Source organism: Lethenteron reissneri, chromosome 23, assembly GCF_015708825.2.
Source record: "Lethenteron reissneri isolate LAM-NWPU_2019-01 chromosome 23, ASM1570882v1, whole genome shotgun sequence".
NCBI classification, from domain to species: domain Eukaryota; kingdom Metazoa; phylum Chordata; class Hyperoartia; order Petromyzontiformes; family Petromyzontidae; genus Lethenteron; species Lethenteron reissneri.
Genome location: NC_083801.1, coordinates 10,083,524 through 10,104,420, shown reverse-complemented (window position 1 = coordinate 10,104,420; position 20,897 = coordinate 10,083,524). Strand labels below are relative to the sequence as shown.

Genomic DNA, 20,897 nt, shown 5'->3' with positions numbered 1-20,897 from the left:
GGCCTTCATCCAGCAGTTGATTGACCATGGATGATGATATGCAATGAGAATGCAGTGATTTGATTTAATAGGAAAATAATGTGACGGATTGTGACGGATTCTGTCCAATTTCAGACGGTTACATATCCAGAATCAAACCGTAAAATACCAACTTGTAGGAATATACTTTGATCAAATATGCTAACTTATTACTCATACTTCCTATTGGAGACCCAGTGATTGACATTATCGTGGCTGTTTTCATTGTCTAAATGAGTTTTGATGTTTCTTTGTTATTATCAACCATTGTCTATCCACTAATAGATGAAGGCTTCCCCATAACAACACCATCATTCACGGTCTTGCAATGCCACAATGCATCTTGCTCCTGCATGCGAGATGATTTCATTACCCCCGTCTCTGAAATGGTCATCCTCTTGGACATGTTTCCTTCATAATCTCAATCATCAGCTAGAATCTCTTCTTGCACCGTGTCCTGCCTAAGCCCACTGACTTAAACTATGGACATGTCTCCGATTTTTGTTCGTTATAACACCGACAGACTGCAAGAGTTACTTGTGGTTTTTTGTGTTTATATGTGTAAACATTGTGGTATTGTGTTCCACTGGTTATGCATTTTCAATGTAGATTTTTGTTTGTAAAATATTTTTTTCAGGTTTGAAAAAAACTTTCACATTTTCTACTACATGTATGCCGGGCTTGCACAGCAAGGCAAACTCCAGCAGTACTGTCTTTCCACCACCGAAGCCCCACGGTACTACTTATCATCACCCCGTGCACGCCTCACCATTGCTCGTTACATTTAAATTGGCTCCGTGCGCTGCTGCCACTCTGGTCTAGCCAGCAGCTTTTCTAACGACTCGAGATTTGAAGCAATTGAAAGTGATTTTCTGCTCCAAAAAGCATCGGGCCGATGTTAATCTCCTGTTTAAAGGCCTAAGGCAGTGGTGGAAATTCCATATTCCTATGGTGGGGGCAAAGTTATCCAAGGGGCAACCGCTGTTGACCTCTCCACAAAGTAGTAGTAATGTTATTGACCCCCAGAGGGATGATGGGCTGAGTCAATCTCCAACCAGGATTTGAACTCGTAATCTGCGGATTGTGAGCAGCTCGCTCTACCACTGAGCCCCTTTTGAATTGAAATAGCCTTGTATTAGAATTATCCGGCATTTGACACGTTTATGCATATTTCATCTTACGGAGCATGCTTGGTAATGTCAATGTTCTTTAGAAATATATATTTTTAAAGTTTTTTCATAATAGATCAGTGAAATTATAAAACATGTTCTTTTATTTTGCAATGTGATGATTGACGAAATGTGCTGATTTGTTTCCTTCTGATGACTAACACTTTATCACATTGTGTGTGTCCGATTGTTAACTGCAGTATGCATACACATGATTTACACAAGTGTTCATGATCTTTCACTATCCAGCAACGTGGTTTTAGGGGCCGTCCATAAATGACGTCACGCACCTGGGGGGGGGGGGGGTGGTCAGACATTTGTGACGATGTGTGACGAGGGGGGGGGGGGGTTTAGAAATGTGACCTCACATCAAAATGCGCAACTTTAAATAAATAAAGACAACACGTTCTACTTAATTAAATAGACTTTTTTTTATAAATGTTGTCTCCTACAACATCAGAGTGCAGCGGCACATTAAATACGCACTACAATGACAATAGTTTAAAGCGATTTGAAGAATGTTTTATTTTGGGGGGGGGGGGGGGCAGAGCTTTGTGACGTCATATTTGAGGGGGGGGGGGGTCTGACTTTTTGTGACGCCGCGTGACGAGGGGGGGGGGGGGTCAAAAATCGTCCAGAATCGCGTGACGTCATTTATGGACGGCCCCCTTAATACAACAATAACATATTGATTACTCTTAAGCTTTTCGGTAAAGTCACGTAGGTAAAAAATAAATAATAATAAATAATATAAATAATAATATTATTAATTTTTTACCTACGTGACTTTACCAAAAAAACCTAAGAGTATGAATCCTTGCAGTCACGAAAGCTTCAAATCTAGAACGTATTGATTGCTGCACAGTATGTGGCTGTCGATGACGAGAAAATGTTGAAAAAATCCCGTAATTGCAAATCCGCGTAGTCCTCGTATTGTCGTTAGAAAATGTCGATAAACCCAACACAAAGCGACAACAGATCTTTCCGAGACTTTTTGCGGCAGCTGTGTTGGGAGCGAGCGTCTTTGGTTTGTGTGGCGGTGGCTCGCGAGCGGAAGCAGCCCGCTGAGTCGTGTCTCGTTGGCACGGCAGATACCTCGTGAGCAGTAGCAGCCCCTCTTTGGAAGAAATCCTCTCCACCGGCTTTCATCAGCAGCAGTTCGAGGCCATTGAACACTGCTTCAACATACTTGGCTTCACAACAGAGGTAAGGTCGGTTTCATCGTCAAGTAATTAATCTTTATAAAGCGGATGCAGTATGTTACATTTACATGCAGGGCAGCTGTAACAATTTGCACAACAACTCCTAATCGCATACACTTAGGTAGAAAAATGAAATAAAACAAAACACATTTTCATGACGTTTCGATCGCAAAGCAAGCGGTCTTCCTCAGGCGGAAAACAATTAATAATAATAATCCAGCAGTGGAACTGCTGAACCAATTAAGAAGAAGAAGACTTTACCGAAAGAACCAAAGAGTATGGATTCCTGCAGTCACAAAAGCTTCAAATCAAGATAGTACACTTAATATACCCTTGTTTTATTTCGTTTAAAAAGCGTGGAGAGGTCTGCGTTTGGAATTGGCACTGTGAGACAGAGCAGAACACCTGGGTCGGAGCACACGTTGTGTAAATTGGAGACGTATTGACTGATGAGACAAATAAGTGAGCTTGCACGGGATACCTCACGAGCCAATGGTCGAGGGTGATGCTGGAGTGGCAGCCAATGGAGGAAAAACAATGCCACTGCAAAGAGGACGACCACAGTGAAGATGGAGTGTCGAAATCGGTTCATATGCAGGAGTTGCAGTAGATGGATCGTGCATGACAAGACTGTGCGATGACAGTGACATGGCTGAGCCTTCGTCCAGCAATTGATAAATCATGGCCGGTGTTGATGATGGATATTAAACGTACACGTAATTATAAGACGGAGGTTAATTTTCAGTAAAACTATTTTAATATATGTAATGTACAGTTAACAGAACGTGAAGATATATTTTTTTCATATCAACAGCTGTCCTGGAATGTACTTGTCAACGCTAGAGCTGAGGTTAGTGCGAGCCCTGAGCCGGGGTTGAGTCGGGCTGAGCATCTTAAAGCTGTTCGTGCCAAACATAATCACGCCACTCAGGATAAGAGGCGTCTACACTGCCTGTTCCAAGGGTTTAATGTGTGTGTGTGGCTGTGCATATGCGCTTAAGTTTTTTTGTGTGTTTCTGTAGCATGGCCTTCATGGCGATGATAATTTGTTCATTTCCATTTCAGGAAAGCATTTCTCCATTGCATTGCCAAGATATCACACTATTTAAAAATGCTGCTTCAAGCAGACTTTATTGATTCATGTGATTTTGGGACAATGATGCTTGCGTGTATGTTTCGAGTCCTTAAGAGCATTCACGTGGGTATTCTGCGCTGTTCTCCCCTACACCTAACAGGAAGTTTCCTGCGTTTACAATATTTTGGCTGGGATTCTCAACGTGGGGAACATTGAGTTCATGTCCATATCTACAGACCATCAATCTGACAAGAGCAACATAGACCCAAACTCCGCAGCCCTGGAGAACGGTGAGTCTCAATATTGTTACAGATCAAAGGTGGAATTATGAATTGATTAGCATCGATTCTTAAACTCATGACACATGCATTGAATAATGTGAGATAGAATCATGGCTTCTCACTTTATTTCAGTTGAACATGATGTATTTACTGTGCCACTAGTTTAAATCCTAGTCGGGCATCAACACAGATCATCATCTCACTGGGGTTCTCTTGTGGAACGTGAATGGTAGTCATCTTAAATACAATGACCAACCCACTTAGGATAAATATTCTGCGCAAACTCAGGGCTCCCAGCGGAGATGATTACTGTTTAACACGTAGGCTTTCGCGACCAATGTTGTGGAGATGATTACTGGCCAAATTCTCATTTCAGCAGGGAGGCACTTGAATATGAGATGGTCTGTAAGACCAAATTATTCAACAGGCCTTGTAGTTTCGCACCAGTCAACTTAGCAGCCACCCTGGGAGAGCCACCACAGATTTATGAACAACCATTTGACTTGACGAGATGTGTTGGATCGACTTAATTAGCCAAACTTGTTGTTTTAGACAAAGCCAAATAAAACAAAACATCCACCAAGTGTGGACATAAAGCTGTCATAAAATAATGCAATAAAGTCTTTGCATCTCTTTAATTATGTTTAAATGCACTCATACACATGAGGGTTTACCAATCAAGAAAGATGAAAACTGTATCTTCTTGGTTCTTTCAGTAAAGTCACGTGACTTTACCGAATGAACCAAGAAGATGAATCCCTGCAGTCACGAAAGCTTTAAATCGAAATGAAAACTGTAGTTTGATCGAGAAGCACGACGCAGGCCCCGTGCCTGTCGGCATGTTTTACGAGGCTCCAATTTTTTGAGCAGCCAACTTTACAACCACCCCTGCAAGAGCCGCTGCAGAGTGATAACTCCACGAGCAATAACTCCATTTGGCACTCATGAGTCTGCCAGTCGATTTTCACATGCGTCCGTGTGTGCCTAGCGGCCGCTCCGCTGAAGGTCCGCGCCGAGGAGCTCCTAGAGGCGCTGGTCTCGCGCTGCGTGGTGGCGCGCGGCGAGACCATAATGCGCACCAACACCGTGGAGAAGGCGAGCGATGTGCGAGATGCCATGGCCAAGGCGCTGTACGGACGCCTTTTCAGCTGGATCGTGCTCCGCATCAACACGCTCCTGCAGCCCGACAAAGACGCCAGGTGCCGTGTTCTCGCCGCCAAACACAGTAATGGCACGCCGGGAAATTGTGGCACACACCCCTGCACGGTGATTACACGTGTAATGGTTTTGCGATTGCTTTCATATTGGCTGGACCGGAGTGCAGTATTTTATTAGAGTGTGGTCCCCTGTGTCGGCTGATAGACACGTTTTGTCACGTAAATCGATACAGTTGGCGGATAATGACGTGAGGCCAAATGTGTTTTGACTGAAATTGTTCCCAATATTTCTGTTTTTACACTTCCAAATGTGCACTTTTTCTATATTGTGTTTGACAGATACTAACAAATATCAAATGCAGGCACACCTTGAAACGTGTGAATGTATATGAAATTTTTTGGTTAAAAGATATCTAATGGCGTGCATTACTAAACCACGTGGCTTTTCACATCCATGTCATTTCAGTGAAAACAGTAAACTGAGCATCGGCATCTTGGACATCTTTGGGTTTGAGAATTTTAAAAAGAACTCGTTTGAACAGCTATGCATCAACATTGCAAATGAGCAAATACAGTTCTACTTCAACCAGCACGTGTTTGCCATGGAGCAGGTACTGTAACAGCGGTCGGCAGGTGCATTTATTTTCACAATGGCAGAGAATGTGTGCGCAATTAAACGTGGCCTATTCTGCCTAAGACCTGCCTAGAGCATTGTCAACTATGAAGAGGAATTTTTTTACATTATACAAATAAATAGCATTCAATTAATACATTCATCATTTCACACTTTTTCAATGTTCACTATTCCTTTAGGATGGTGGGCATGTTGCATTGGGTGGCATGACGTCTCTACAGTATAATGGTATTATATAATTTCACTTGAGATAAAATGTAATTTTTAAAATGTACAGGCCTTTGTCAATACATTTTTTGATGAATGCCTCTCTCCATGCCATTTCATTGGGGTTTCTTAATCATATTTCATCCTGGTTGGTGCTTTTTGTTGTAGGCGGTTCCCATGGTTGGTTTAGATATCACTCAGCACTCATGTAAGCTGTGGCTCGGAATGAAACTCAGGTCAATGGGTTCATAGATCAGCATGCTGTCTCCTCCATCACCGCCTCTGATGTTTAATCAAAATATTGTCCTGGAATATTGTGCAGTACATTTATACACACCCATGCTCGCTGTGACTGCTCTTTTCTGAAGGATAGACAAAAGCAATTTCCATAATTTTATATTACAACATATCTGTGGAAATGATTTCAATGTCCTGCAAAGGGATTCTGGATTCTTGCCTGATATTTAAACCAGAGACATCAATGTGCATTAAATGTCATTGGTATTTAAATCTGACTGGCACATCATTGCATCTCGTTAAAAGCACACCATAGCCTTGACATTAAATATTAATACATATGCAAATGAGATTGAATGAATAGGTGAAATTCAACAATTTTGTAAAGGCCCGTTCTCAAGTTGTCCATTGACAGAGGCTTTTAATGAAAAGCACCATCTGCCATATCGAACGGACAGGAGGAATATGCAAGTGAGGGGGTGGACGCAAAGCAGGTGGAGTTTGAGGACAACCGCCCTCTGCTCGACATGTTTCTGGCCAAGCCCGTGGGGATGTTGTCCCTGCTGGATGAGGAGAGCCGCTTTCCCCAGGCCACGGGCCAGACGCTCGTTGGTGAGTGCCACACTCTTCGGTACAGAGTCGGCTCGCAAAATTGATCAACTTTGATCATTAGTCGGTTTGTGACCTACCAGGAAGGGAACATCAGTAAGTCCCTCTGTGTATCACGCTCATTAGTTACTGTAACTCATATTGAATGTCAAATTCAAAGTTTCATTTGAAATATAAATGATGAAGAAGAAGAAAACAAACTATGCAAGGCTCATACCAGAATATATGCACTGATTAAATAAGGCAGTGACACAGTGCTGAGATGTTCGATGGTTTGGGTTTGTATATGTCTGTCAACAGAGTGCCTTTATATTTATATTGAAAGCCAATGTTAGTTGATTACTTTAACCTTGAGACGACATTCGTTTCACACATTCTGCATGTTATTCAAGATGGGCTTGGAATCTAAGGCCACTTTTTACAGTATTTGCATCAAATATTGAATGCTGAATGGAACACATAATATTGACAAGTACATTACTGAAGTCATTGCTTTTGTTACAATAGCGATGCTGTGAATAAGCACAGGAGTAATTTTGTTTCTGTGACATTGATTTTGAATGGCATGACTGCACTTTCTTACAGAAAAATTTGAGGACAATGTAAAGTCAAAATACTTTTGGAGGCCGAAAAGAATGGACCTAACCTTCGGAATCGACCATTATGCAGGAAAAGTATGACAATAGTTGTATGGCATGTGGACAATACACTGTACCAAGCACATTGTACCCATGGTCAGTGCATTGTACCACCATTTTCAGCTTTTGGCTCGTCTCTACCACAGGTTCTGTACGATGCCTCAGGATTCCTTGAGAAGAACAGGGACACGTTACCTGCTGACATTGTGGTGCTCCTCAGGACTTCAGAAAACATGGTGCTCAGACTGCTCTTCTCAAACCCCCTAACCAAGACAGGTATTGCTTGATTTAGAGAGTTTAAATTTCGATTTAAAGCTTTCGTGACTGCAGGGATTCATCTTCTTGGTTCTTTCGGTAAAGTCACGTAGAAGGGAAGTAATAAAATAATAAAAATAAAACATAAGCGCCCTTTCCCCCCCCTCCCAACCCAGCTTATATATATGTCTCCCCGACAGACCTGGTTTTCACCTGAGGACGGCTGCTTGCGTTGTGGCCGAAACGTCGTGAGAATTATTTTATTATGTCTTATTTTTATTATTTTATTACTTCCCTTCTACGTGACTTTAGAGAGTTTACTTGATCTCCTCATCGGGGTGGGGGGGGGGTCAGTATTTTATGAAGCCCTAAGGGGGCTCCGATGGCTGGCAAACCATCAAGGACCTCAATAAAGTCCTCGTGTTACAGCGATACACTTCACTGCTCCTGACGCGGTTATCTGGCTTGATCAGATGAATGTGACATTGTAAGTTGTTGCTCTTCGTCTACATCAGCGACGCAAACGAAGAATAAGAAGTATTTTATAAACTTAAGACAATTGCACCTCCCGTTTCCTATCAATAATAATGTCTTCGTCATCACCATCCGTTAATGGTCACGTGATGTGGCAATCCATCTCACTCCTGCACGTAAACTGATCACGTTTTCTCCTTTGGGCAGCCTTTTTTACCATTGTCCATCAGTCATCAGCATTGCTTACGTTAAATACATTTTTTTTATCATTCTGTTTTGTTTTATATACTGTATTCTGTCAGTGGCAGAGCTGGGTATGCATGTGCGTGTATCAATACATCTGAAGCATAATTCAGAGCTACCGATATGATGAGTGAAAATAATATTGCATGGAGCAATAAGCATTGTCAAAGGGAAATATGTTGACTTTCAGCATTATATTAAAACCTCTCAATGGTGGAGTGAACTTTCTGGCTATATGGTGGGGGGGGGGGTATCTGACATATTGGCAAATTATTAAATAATCCACAATTAATATGAATTAACCATTGGCATGTAATTAACATCTCAAACATCCAAATAACATCTAATAATCTTTATTTAAAGCTTTCGTGACTGCAAGAATCCATACTCTTTGGTTATTTCGGTAAAGTCACGTAGGAAGAACTAAAATAAAACAAATCACGACGTTTCGGAGGCAACACAAGCCTCCATCATCAGACTTTACCGAAAGAACATCTAATAACCTGATAACAATAAACTTATTTTGTTTGCGAAATAAAGTAACATATCTCTCCCCTAATGTTTAAAACGATAGCATGGTGAAGATCAAGGCATACAAGAGCAATTAAATCGAAAAATGAAGAGGAACACATGCATCAGAAAACACGTCCATTCGATGCATCACATTAACTGTCGACAAAAATAAGTGGGATTGGGCAGGACACGTTGATATGAAGGGATGACAGCCCGTGGTCGAGACTAACGATGGCGTGGCAGCCACAGAAGCGAACGTGCCCAAGAGGACACGGGGATGGAGTGATATAAACAGCTTGTGTGCCAGAGGTAAACAGATTGTTGCAACACTGTGGGAGATGACAGCTTGCTGAAGCCTTCATCCAGCAATGGACAAATCATGGCTGGTGACGTTGACAAAGCAGATAAAGTGCATTGGTCAGCCATACACATTCACACAAACTAAAAGACCGATTATCATTGCGTTTAGACCGTTATCTGTATTGTGTCTGCCCACAAAATGCCACCTGGTTGATAGATTTCAAGGGCTGGCAGGCCCCCCAGTGGACGTGCCTCCACATGAAACTCTTTGCCCTGCATCATGTTTCGCCTTGTGGTAGAGATACATTGCGATGCTTACAGTTCGTGTGCTCTCTCTGCCGTCCATGTTCAGTAACAGCATCATGTCCGGACAACTGACAAGAAGACAAGTGACTTAAGACCATGCCCCTATTGCTACTTAATTGAGCGTCTTGCACCTCTTCTGGCCTATCCCAACAGGCAATCTGGCTCATATCCGATCAAGAGTCCCTGGTGCATCAAAGTCTCTTCCGAGTCAAACACCAGCAAACATAAGGGTAAGAGGAGTTGACGGGCTTTACGTAGGTCTTGGGAAAAGAAGCTCTGTGAGATGTTCATTTTGTCAAAGTTTACTTGCGGTTAAGTAATATTTTCTTCATGCTGTATACTCGGACCAAGTTGTAGGAAATGCTTTGCACAAAGGATTGCAGCTTACTTTAAATATGTGTGATTGAAATGCCGTGGAATGTCATTCTTTTAACCCCAAAATAACATTTCTCTCCTCCAGGTCAAATAGATACAATATTTAGGAAATAACCTCTACAAAAAATAAATTATGCTTTTCTCATATCGTATGCTGCCTCTTAGAAGGGGAATGCAGTGCACACAGATTATGCAGTAACTACATGGATCAGGCCAATCACAAGTTTATCAGTACTTTACTTTTTACCAATTCACATTTACAGAATAAGACACATATAATAATGACAATGACTCTATCTTGCCATCTTTACTTACTGCTTTCTCGTCTGTTTTGAGCAAATGGAAAATGATGTAAGTAATCCATGTCATTTAGCAAAAGCATATCTGCAGCCCTCAGCCTGTAATCGTTTCCATTTCGTTGGTCCATTTAACATGATCACTGCTTCCTTGAGAGTGCACTTGAGCTTTATAATAGGCGATGACAAATCGATTTTATAGTTGTCATTTTTTTCCCACTTGAAAAAAATGAGTCGTTCGCTTTCAGATTTAAACATAGTTCCCTCTCTGTGAAGGGTAGCAAGTCAGTAAACATGCAGCAGTGCGATTGTGCCTTCTTTCTTCATGAACACGAGAGAGAATAACACGTTCCCATTTACAGATCGATACCATGGAGAAGAACAAGCACCCAGGGGAAACGGTGAACATGAAAACTCAAACTGTCTCCTCCTATTTCAGGGTAATCTAAAAGAAATGTATAATTCTGTTTCTGATTACCATACATGTCCCAATAATTAATTGGCTGAACAAACTTCAAGACTGGAAAAAAAATCACGGTTTATTTTCGTGCCATTTGTGATTTTAGTTTGGAATTTAATTCCACCCATCCACTGTTGCCATATGCGTCGCCGCAGTTTTCTTTGATGGACCTGCTCTCCAAGATGGCATCGGGCCTGCCCCACTTCGTGCGCTGCATTAAGCCCAACAACGATCGTCAGGAGCAGAAGTTTGACCGGGAAAAAGTGCTGGTGCAGCTGCGCTACACGGGCATCCTGGAGACCATCCACATCCGACGGCAGGGCTTCTCGCACCGCATCCCCTTCCATGAATTCGTCAACAGGTGTTACACTCGATTTGAAGCTTTCGTGACTGCAGGGATTCATCTTCTTGGTTCTTTCGGTAAAGTCACGTAGAATGGAAATAATAAAATAATAAAAATAAAACATAATAATAAAATAATAATAATAAAAATATAGTATTAAAATAATATATTTTATTATGTTTTCTTTTTATTATTTTATTATTTCCATTCTACGTGACTTTACCGAAAGAACCAAGAAGAGGTGATACACTCGTGGGGCCAGCCCCGTCGTCACGTTGGGTGGGCTGGAGCGGCGGGGGGATGTGACAAAAGCATGGACAGGGGTCTCTGCAGCAGGAGGGGTGAGCTTTGTATGGAGACAGGCACATTTTGTGCCGGTGGAAGAAGGCGATCTTGGTGACTAAGCACATGTGTGGGTGGAAGCTCCATTTGTTTCAAGCTTGTTTAACATTCACTGGGTCGTGTCCCCAATGAGATTTATATTTCACATTAAAAGTCATGCGAGACGGTTGAATATGGCCTGCTTTATCTGTTGGCGAATATTTTGTTTTGGTGAAAACATGCTGATGTCTCCATTACCAAGTGGGGTAAATCGGCAACGCAATCTGTTCCTGCCTGTTTGTGAAGATGTGAAGATGTGGTGGGGTGAAACACTTTACAATCACTCACTCAGGGGTTGGGAAACTGTGTACATGAAGAAGAAGCATTGCCCCCAATGTTATCCTGTTTTGTATTTTATGTTTTAAGGCAGTATGAATGTTGTATGTATGTTGAACTTATTTCGCGCTGTACATAGCCAACTGTGCTAATTGGAAGTGCGAATGATGCATTTGAGATAGATTTATATTGTTAAGTGACGATGGTTTAAGTGCTTGCTTTGTGTGCTCTGTAGTTTAACTGTAAAAAGTTAAACTGCAGATCGGAACTGACTTTCTATAACCTGTCTGTTTTTTTAAACGATCTCACTGGAGTGCTAACCTTGATGCATTACTTCCCAATTGCATATATAAGCGTACAAGATAAGCACTGCCGGAATTTCACAAACTCAGCTGGGCGGTGGTGGCGCACGCCTGTAATTCAGCACCGTCGAGGCAAGGCTTTGCGGATCACACAAATGTTGTGCAACTCCCTTCCCGTGGGCGCCGTACCCTGACTTGCCACAATTCGGTACAGCAAATGTGGACTCAAACTGTTCCACCTGTAGGGGATAGAGTGTTGCACCCTCGCATGCGTGGGGTTTCTCCTGGTGCTCCGGTTTCCTGCCACACGTTAACACTCATGAATTGGCCAATAACACCTTAATGTAGAGAGGACCACAGATGCTTGGGCGTCAGCTCACTGCGTGGTTGCCTTCCCGCTTGTCTGTGGTTTCTCGTGCCTCTTGAGTCGTTATCTCTTTGACATTGAACGAATACTGTGTAACAACATTATTATTACTACTGTACATGTTACACTGCAGGTACTACATCCTTGCCTTCAAAGCAGACTCGCCCCCACCAGGCAAACAAGAAACGTGTGTTGAGATTCTTGAGAAGGTTAAAATGAAAAACTGGGTGCTTGGCAAGACAAAGGTAAGATTCCCTATTTTACACACGTATATATTTTTTTCATACATTTGCAGCATCATTTTACAACACGTAAAACAACACTTGGAGGAATAAACACCTGCCTTGCTTTCAAGATAAAATATTGTCCGTGTGATGCCTATGTGCCTCTAGGTATTCTTAAAGTACTACCATGCAGAACATCTCAATCTGCTGATCAAGGAGATGGTGGAGAGGCTCGTGAAACTGCAGGCCTATGTGCGCACCAGACTTGCCGTCAAGAAATTCAGAAAGCTCATGGAAGAACGGACCCACAGTGCCCTCGTCATACAGTCAGGTGAGGTGGCACTCGGAGGTAAGTAGGTTAATTAAACTGCAAGTGAGATTTCCCTTCAAAATATCAGCTGCAGTTATGGGAGCACATTATGTTAGATGGTTTGCCGCACAATGAGGTCAGTTTTTCCTTCTGTCCATAAATAATGTGTCATATACCAAGAGGCTCAATATACTAGCACGTGGGCAGCTATATAACAGTCAGTGATAATACATTACTTGCAGGGAGTCAGCCCACAGAAATTTTAAGAATGCAATGTGATGCAGGAATATTACAAAATACAAAAATGCCAATGTTTTGTGTTATAATAATGGCAACAACGATAAGGCAGTGACATAATATTTAGCACGATAGTATTAAAATGTGGCTTCGTGAGGCCATTGTAACCTTTACAAAAGATAAACAAAACAAATCCTATCTGTTATGTGACTTACATCGTGCCCAGATATTTTAAATGATCGAGCGGATAAACAGTAGCGGAGACAAGTAAGCTGAATTATGGGGTCTACAGCATGACGAGAACCTAGATCCAAAAATGCAACATAGCATCACAAATATGAAGCTCAATGTAAGGTTTATCTTGGGCAGTATCGTTATAATGAGCACATCTGATGCACGGATATATAGCGATGCAGAGTTGATGGTTTCTTCTGTGGTTTTAGGTTTCCGTGGATACCAAGTACGCAGAGAGTACCGTGAGCAGAAGAAGAAACGAGAGGATGCTGCCATCTGCATTCAGTCAGGTGAATAGAGAGCCGAATCAAATTGAGATCTCAACGTGCCAGGATGGCAAACGTCTACCCAGTGGCAGAGCCAGTGGGGGGTGGCACGTGCCCCCCCCCAATTATCTGATCGAAATCCCTCATTTCGATCGGATCATTGGGGTTTATTAGTAATAAATCGGCATTTTGCAACCCCCACTGCCACTGTGAAGCATATTATTACCTGCCAGGGACTCTATGAGATGATAGGACAATAGTTTGAGTCTATAATTATCAATAAATAACGGTAAAGCGGTTATAAGTGACTTAGAATTGTTCGCAATTGCATCTACAGTCCACGACTTCCCTGAAGGCATTCACCTTCAGCGAGCACGATGCCGATCACACACGGTTCGAATAAAAAGCAAGGGACAAGTCCTTACTTACTAACAACTCCTCTATCATTTTTCATTGCTGGAGGGGTTGCCCCCCCCCTCTACCTGAAAATCCTGGCTCCTCCACTGAGCCTACCTCTCGTCTTAGATGACAGTACATATGTATTTGGGGCTCACGGGTTCCGTTCTGACACTGGTTGGGTTAGTACAGGAAGTTAGCTCACTCGTGTTAGCATGCTCTGGTCTAATCACGCAGTGATGATCACTGCCCCGGGAGCAGCCTGTTAATGATTAGCCGCTCATCCCTCTCCGACTCCATTTGGAATCATTTACGTTGAAGCACCCATTTTGGTTATAAATTAACTTTCCACATTTCTCTCAGCCGAGCAGCACAACACACTCGGTTATCTCCAGCAGAGCCGTGACAGCCACGTGAGTGAGGTCCATGGTATCACTGTGAATGCATCGATGATGTAAACTGCGATTGTGTATATGTTGAACTTCATTCGCACCGTATGTAGCCAACCGTGGCCATCGGAGGTGCGGGGGAAGGACAACAAACTAAACACATTTGCCTACTTCTTTGGACTACATTTGTTTTAAGGATCTATATTTTTACATGTGAGATTCAAAGGAACACAAGTACTATACTGTATTCTACAGTGTTTTGTTTTTGAAGGGCACAATAAAATGTTTTGTTTACATTTTAATTGGTACAAGATGCATCAATCTACAGATGTCACATTGCACTTTATGTCATGCATTTCCAAACGTGTAGCGTTGAGTGTCGGATTTGTCATCTGCGTAGCGCTCCGATGCGTCGCATGGTTGTACCGCGTGTTCTTCAGCACGAGGTCCAACGTTTCGCCTCCATCTGCTGAGAGTCACTTCATGAACTGAATTGAATATCTCACTGTCTCCCTCGAACCCGAAAACACACCCCGGAGAGCCAGACGGGCACAACTGCGAACACCTAGGCAGCAGTGTATATATAATACTGTAGTTTGCCGAATTATTCTGCAGTTTAAATCGTCGGAAATGTGCTTGTGTTCACAGCGGCACGGGGGCACAAAGCCAGGAAGCAGTACAAGCAGGAGAAGGAAAGACGTGGAGAGGATACACACGAGGACGCACACGAGGACGCACAGGGAAACGCGACAGATTCACACGAGCAGCCTCCAGAAGACAACCAAACCGAGTAAAGGCTCCAATTAGTACACGCTGCTAACTCGCATTCGCACGGAAAAGTTGCCATCAGCTCTCCAGCAAAGTTTTTTTTCTCTATCTCTCTCTTTATCAGCATTCAAATAAGTAATATTCGTAAATTATTTGTGTGAATTAATTCTTGTATTGGCATCCTCCAGAGAGAATGCCGAGAGCATTGATGTCGTGGACGGGCAATCGGCCATTTCGGAAGGTGCCAGCACTGTTGCAAGTGCTGCCCCAAGCCAGGCTAATGATAGTGACCGCACTGAACATGTGGAGTCTGAGGAAAAGCAGCCTGAGATTAACCAGGACGGGCTTGATGGGTTTTCCCAGGAGGTGGGTAAATGACTTCGCCTTAATTTTTTCACATACATTCATCAAACATGCTTGTTTGTAAAATTTAGACTTAAAACTTTCGTGACTGCAGGAATTCATATTCTATGGTTCTTTCGGTAAAGTCACATAGATAGAAAAAAGAAAAAAAAAGAAAAATAAAGTGATTAAAAATATGTCACGACGTTTCGATCGCACACAAGCGGTGTTGCGATCGAAACGTCGTGCCATATTTTTAATCACTTTATTTTTTTTATATCTACGTGACTTTACCGAAAGAACCATAGAATATGCTTGCTTGTCTGAAGGTAATATAAATTGTGGGTACCTGCAAAGAAAGTGACTCTGGTGTTTGTTTTGTTGTCCTTTTGTCGAATGTCATGTTCCTTTTCAAATAAGGTTTCCAAGTGTGCCGAGACGGTGCTTAAACAACTCCTGCGTGTTAACCTCCCTGTGCCAGCAAGCCAAGTCAAGGAGACGGTGACCCTCTCTCACTCAAGGCCTGGCTCTGCGAAACAGCTTGGTATTCAAATACAAGATTCCCAAGATTCTCTGCAGCAAGGTCATTTATCATTATTGATTTAGTAACGGAGCTTTCATAGACTTGAACAACCTTTCAGTTGTAGTTTTAAACGTTGCAATGAAGTAAATATGAATTTACGAGAATTTTGTTGTCAAAACATAAAAGTAACATCTCCTGCTTTTATAATAGAGTTTATTTGGGTTTGATCGCGTAAATATATAAATGTGTCGTTAAAACCCGCCACCACCCAACACAGCCAACTAGTAAGGTTTGTCACGTAAACAGAACCTGCCCAATTCGTCACTAGTATAGCACTAACCGGTGTGTTGGAGAGCCAAGCCACAACATTTACAATCTGAGTACGACGTTTCGCCAGTAATTACATCAGGCGACAGCCAGATTTGTGCAGAAGTCTAACCGTTTCGTTCCTTATATAGAGGCGTAGATGTGGTGACCACTCTTCCGTTTTTAAAACTGTTGTGGCTAATTTATGTACGGTATTTAAAATGTATATTAAGCAGTTATACTGCTGCTCGGTTCGGTGACTTCAGGATATGGCTGGTGCGCTGCATGTGGATAAATATAAAATAGTCCTGTCATTTCTGAAGGAAATATTTCGTGTGTGTGTGTGTGTTAGGGACACAGCCAAAACAGACTCGCACACCTCGCTCTAAAATGCAACCAAAGCTGCTGCACTCTCCCGAAGACAATCTGTACTACAGCCAGCTGCTAAGCAGCGCTGGTAAAGACGTCGCTCAGGTAAGCGCCACCACGGGCTGCAGGGTCCATAACGGTGCTCATCTCTCTTCTTGGTTCTTTCGGTAAAGTCACGTAGAAGGGAAGTAATAAAATAATAAAAATAAAACATATTATTTTATTATGGTTTATTTTTATTATTTTATTATGTTTTATTTTTATTATTTTATTACTTCCCTTCTACGTGACTTTACCGAAAGAACCAAGAAGACGAATCCCTGTAGTCACGAAAGCTTTAAATCGGTGCTCATCTCGTCGGTGCGCTGCCGTTTTCGGGGAACAACTTATTCCTGACACTGCGTGGCACCACGACATCAATGGAAAGCTCCGTACAGTGTGCAGTGTTAAACTTACAATTTTAACCAGGACTACAAAGCCACGTGTTTAATTTCCACAAAAGGCGTTTCTTTTGTTGAAGAAAAACGATCAACTTATATTGGAATATGTTGATGGAAATAGATACCTGCTCAGTTCAAACAATTTATAAAGTCCCACATTGTTACGTTGTATATTTCCAAAGGTGCATTTATGAACGATGGTATTTAAATGCCTATTTTTGTTTTCTAGGCCTCTCCCAGTGTTCAGCTAATGAAGAGAAAATCACGTAAAACAAGGTGACCCACTTTTGCCATTTCTGTTTTAAACACAACAATATTTATACCATTGGAGCCTCCTTTGCCAGTAGCAAAATATGATAATTGTTTTTTTACCCTTTTAACTGGCAACAAAACTGACATATTTTGCTACTGGCAAAGGAGGTTCCAATGGTGTTAATGCTTCACCCAAGCTTTCATACTCTGATGGTGCATTGTCTTTGAGTTGTGCGCCTTTTGGCGTCATCTGGTCCAACACCATGTGAGACTAGGCTCTAAGAAAAGCTGTCTCGGGCGTGGACCAATCATTTTCAAGGACAGAGCATACATTATCAGAGTTGTGTTTTTTTTGCATACCGACCGCAGGTATTGTGGTCAATGCAAACATGACTCCTTGTAAAAAAAAGGTGTCAGTTTTGTTGCCAGATAAAAGGGTAAAAAAACAATTATCACAACAATATTTGTGCTATAAAGTACCCATTGTATACTGTTCCCTCAAATGCTGGTGCCTGTTTTTTGGAAAAATATATCGAGAATTATAACACAATTAGAATGAAAGTTGGACGGTTTAAAGAATACTTAGATTATTTTATGTTTTGTTTTTCTTTTACACAACTGGAGCCAAATAAAAGTGCTGGATGAGAATGACCAATATTACCGTATGGTGGTGGCTGGAGACACATTCAGAAAGGCGCCAAGTCCATCACACGACACACCAAATGGAAACTACTGACAGGTTCTGAGCTTTTTAATGCTTAGTCGAAATGTGTTCGGCATGCAGTAATGTTACGATGTGTTTTCTCATCATTTATAGATTGGAATTAATGCCGTAAACTGTTTGTAACTAAATGTTTTAAAATATTTTTACATTTTGCATACGCTTGTGTAAGAGGATACATTTTTGCGTGAATTGCTTCGAACATCAGATGTACAAATGTGGCTTCATATACGACTAAATGATGATGCAACACTGATATTAAACTCACCACTCCGTTGTCTTTTTCCATAACTATTAATTTTCGCATCCTAATGCCTCTACTATTGATTTGTGTTTAGGGAAAACATGACCTGCCAGGAGTGTGAAGATTTGCATTTGAGAATGCAGCAATCTCCAGACGTCTTCACTAATTTTAATCAGCCATTTGTTATTTTACTATAATACAGTACTTGAATGTTATTTTTTAAATTGTAAATGCACTTAGATGTTTAGGAATATTAGACAATTGTAAAAAGTTTTTTTTTAATATATATACAAATGAGAAAATTACTTTAGAATATCTAATGTAATTGTAAGTAGTTATGTTTAAATACAGGTACTGTATACATTAAATAAATCTGTCATTGTCCATATGACAAAATATTTAATTGTGCATTTCTTTGTGTTTTATGGGATGGTGATTTATTCATGATAGTAGATGTTGATTTCATGGTGTGGTGGTTATGATGATGGTGATAATGGTTGTGGTTATGCTGATGTGAAGTCATTATGGTGACAATTGTGGTTCATCATACTTTTATTTCACCACCAGATGGAAACAACCATTTTAAGACAACATGAACCGCGTCTTATTCATAACACAATCTATGGAAAACAAGTTAAAATTAGCATTTTGAAGTGGGAATACAAAAAAATAAGTCAAATTTGAGTATTGATATATATGTCATAAATATAAAAAGGTTGTAAAATTGCAAGAAGTTCCACAGTCTTGTTGAAGATGTATAATTTGTAATAAAATGTATTGAGGTGAGCTTCAATGCATGCAGCAGAGGCGACGCTAGGCCAAGAAAGTGGTTTGCGATGTGAACGAACATGATTGCCCAAAACTATTATTAACTCTTGGAACAGTACACCGCAACCCCGTAACATACCTTAGGTTGCAAGGATGTATGTCAGGAAGAAGTCAGCCAGAGAGGACAGAAGGCAATCTATTATTGATCGCGTTGAAAATGAATTTTGCCCAAGTACTATAATTCCCGCTTAGTCGACAGTGAATACACATTTTCATAATTAAAGTTACAATGATGAGTAGAATACAGTAAATGATATTTAATATGATTTGAAGAGCTGAGTGATATATGAGATTTAATTTATCTTCAGTCAAATTTGATGCTGCTTTGTATAATACATGACCATAATCAGTTAGGTTTAAACGTAGATGCAAAAATTATGTGATGGTGGTTTTAAAATTACGTGATGGTGATGCTAATTGTCTAAATGTGCTGTGCTTGTGAGGGTGTGGTGGTCGTGATGAAAATGATTGTGGTTGTTGATTATTGTGAAATTAATGTTGAAATATGGTGTAAATGTTAACTCATGATGTGGTGGTGATGATTTTGGTTGTTCATGTGTAGCTGTACCATCCTTAATCTGGAATGCTTTTCATAACTTCTATATGTAAGTCCTCAATTTGTAAGAGCCTGAATGACTGCATTAGATACTGTAATACTAATTCGAACACTTTATGGTTACAAATGGCAAGCGTAACGTAAATGTCTGATATTCGTGTATTTTATAGAATAGTATTGATTGGATGACTCTGTAGGCAAATGTTAGAAAATAAAATGTTATAATCAAAAGCAACATACTAATGTGCTTCACGAAAGTTTGTATGAATGCATATTTCCGGCTATGATAGATGATTCGGAAACATGGACACTGTCAAATAAAATCTGAATAAAAACTTTAAAGTATAAAACGGGCATGCAGAGATGCTTGCTGGGAATTACACTAAAAGAAAAACCATGGATCTGAAAGCAAATGTTACTTAGAGATATCCTATTGACAGCTAGGAAAAATAGACTTGGGATGATGGACAAAACTGCAGACAAAAGAGGGGACATCGAAGGGATTATGGACAAAATTGGTGACGGAATGTCAGCCATAAAAAGGGAACGTGGCCAAGAAAACCATCAGAGATTAACTAATGAAATTAGATGGATTATGGCATCGCAAATCAGGGAAGGTTACGGGGGAGGCCTTCATCCAGCAGTTGATTTGATGGTGTTTATGTGATAGTCGTATTACTGCTGATGCTGGTGATAATAACATAGTGGTTATATCACTATCATGTCCGTGGATATTGTTAAAAAGGCATTGTAGTACTCTATATGGTAGTAATCCTCAAAGACGTGGAGTGTAGGGGAACCTTCTGGCAGATCCCCTGTAATTTGCGGCACACGACAAAACATACTCTAAAAACACGTGACTGTAATTTGAAGACTTGGCTGCTCCTGGTGGAAAAAAACTCGCAGATTTGGGGATCTTCTACAAAGCGGATTTCGGGAGTTGCCACGAACTGCGGTGGCACCCCGCGGATTGTAGCGCGGATATTACACGGTACAGTACTCTATTGTGTTGGTCATGGTGATATCGTGCAGGTGTTGATGCAACGTTGGTCTTTTTATGGCGAACTGTTCATGATAACAGGAGAGATCCTCTTCGGAGGTGGTGACACCCTAATTACAGTGGTAAATGTGAGGGATTCCTGATAATGTTGGCAGTCATGGGGCAGTGGCAACGTGTTCCCCACTTGTAGCAAGGTTCACGGTTCGAATCCGAATGTCGCCTTGGTAAATTCTGCGGGTGTATTATTTAAACAAAAACACGCCGTCAGCTTCAGTGGATGTTTAAGATCCCGCGACGTCATTCACAATAATTAAGTCACGGACCAAATTTGTCAAAAAAAGTAAAGTTATCCGCTAATTAGTCAATTGCGTTAA

The 20,897-nt window shown here is 41.2% G+C and overlaps 1 protein-coding gene across 6 annotated transcripts in view; it reads left to right on the top strand.

The window, feature by feature from the left end:
• The window catches only part of LOC133345947 (myosin-IIIb-like), a 43,329-nt gene extending 23,496 nt beyond the window's left edge, over nucleotides 1–19,833 (top strand). For 3 of the 6 annotated variants that reach the window (XM_061557091.1, XM_061557093.1, XM_061557092.1), the window contains exons 16-36: nucleotides 656–754; nucleotides 2,279–2,393; nucleotides 3,625–3,754; nucleotides 4,734–4,944; nucleotides 5,369–5,513; nucleotides 6,439–6,592; nucleotides 7,175–7,263; nucleotides 7,374–7,503; nucleotides 9,472–9,548; nucleotides 10,352–10,429; nucleotides 10,605–10,810; nucleotides 12,252–12,363; nucleotides 12,511–12,673; nucleotides 13,333–13,413; nucleotides 14,823–14,964; nucleotides 15,131–15,308; nucleotides 15,705–15,867; nucleotides 16,466–16,587; nucleotides 17,152–17,199; nucleotides 17,797–17,913; nucleotides 18,234–19,831. In XM_061557091.1, the coding sequence (XP_061413075.1) occupies nucleotides 656–754; nucleotides 2,279–2,393; nucleotides 3,625–3,754; nucleotides 4,734–4,944; nucleotides 5,369–5,513; nucleotides 6,439–6,592; nucleotides 7,175–7,263; nucleotides 7,374–7,503; nucleotides 9,472–9,548; nucleotides 10,352–10,429; nucleotides 10,605–10,810; nucleotides 12,252–12,363; nucleotides 12,511–12,673; nucleotides 13,333–13,413; nucleotides 14,823–14,964; nucleotides 15,131–15,308; nucleotides 15,705–15,867; nucleotides 16,466–16,587; nucleotides 17,152–17,199; nucleotides 17,797–17,910 (2,557 nt within the window). In that variant the 3' untranslated portion in view covers nucleotides 17,911–17,913; nucleotides 18,234–19,831. Of the gene's footprint in view, nucleotides 1–655; nucleotides 755–2,278; nucleotides 2,394–3,624; nucleotides 3,755–4,733; nucleotides 4,945–5,368; nucleotides 5,514–6,438; nucleotides 6,593–7,174; nucleotides 7,264–7,373; nucleotides 7,504–9,471; nucleotides 9,549–10,351; nucleotides 10,430–10,604; nucleotides 10,811–12,251; nucleotides 12,364–12,510; nucleotides 12,674–13,332; nucleotides 13,414–14,822; nucleotides 14,965–15,130; nucleotides 15,309–15,704; nucleotides 15,868–16,465; nucleotides 16,588–17,151; nucleotides 17,200–17,796; nucleotides 17,914–18,233 lie in introns of all 6 variants that reach the window. The other 3 variants (XM_061557095.1, XM_061557094.1, XM_061557096.1) reach the window with 3 other exon arrangements.
• The last annotated feature ends 1,064 nt before the right edge of the window (nucleotides 19,834–20,897 follow it).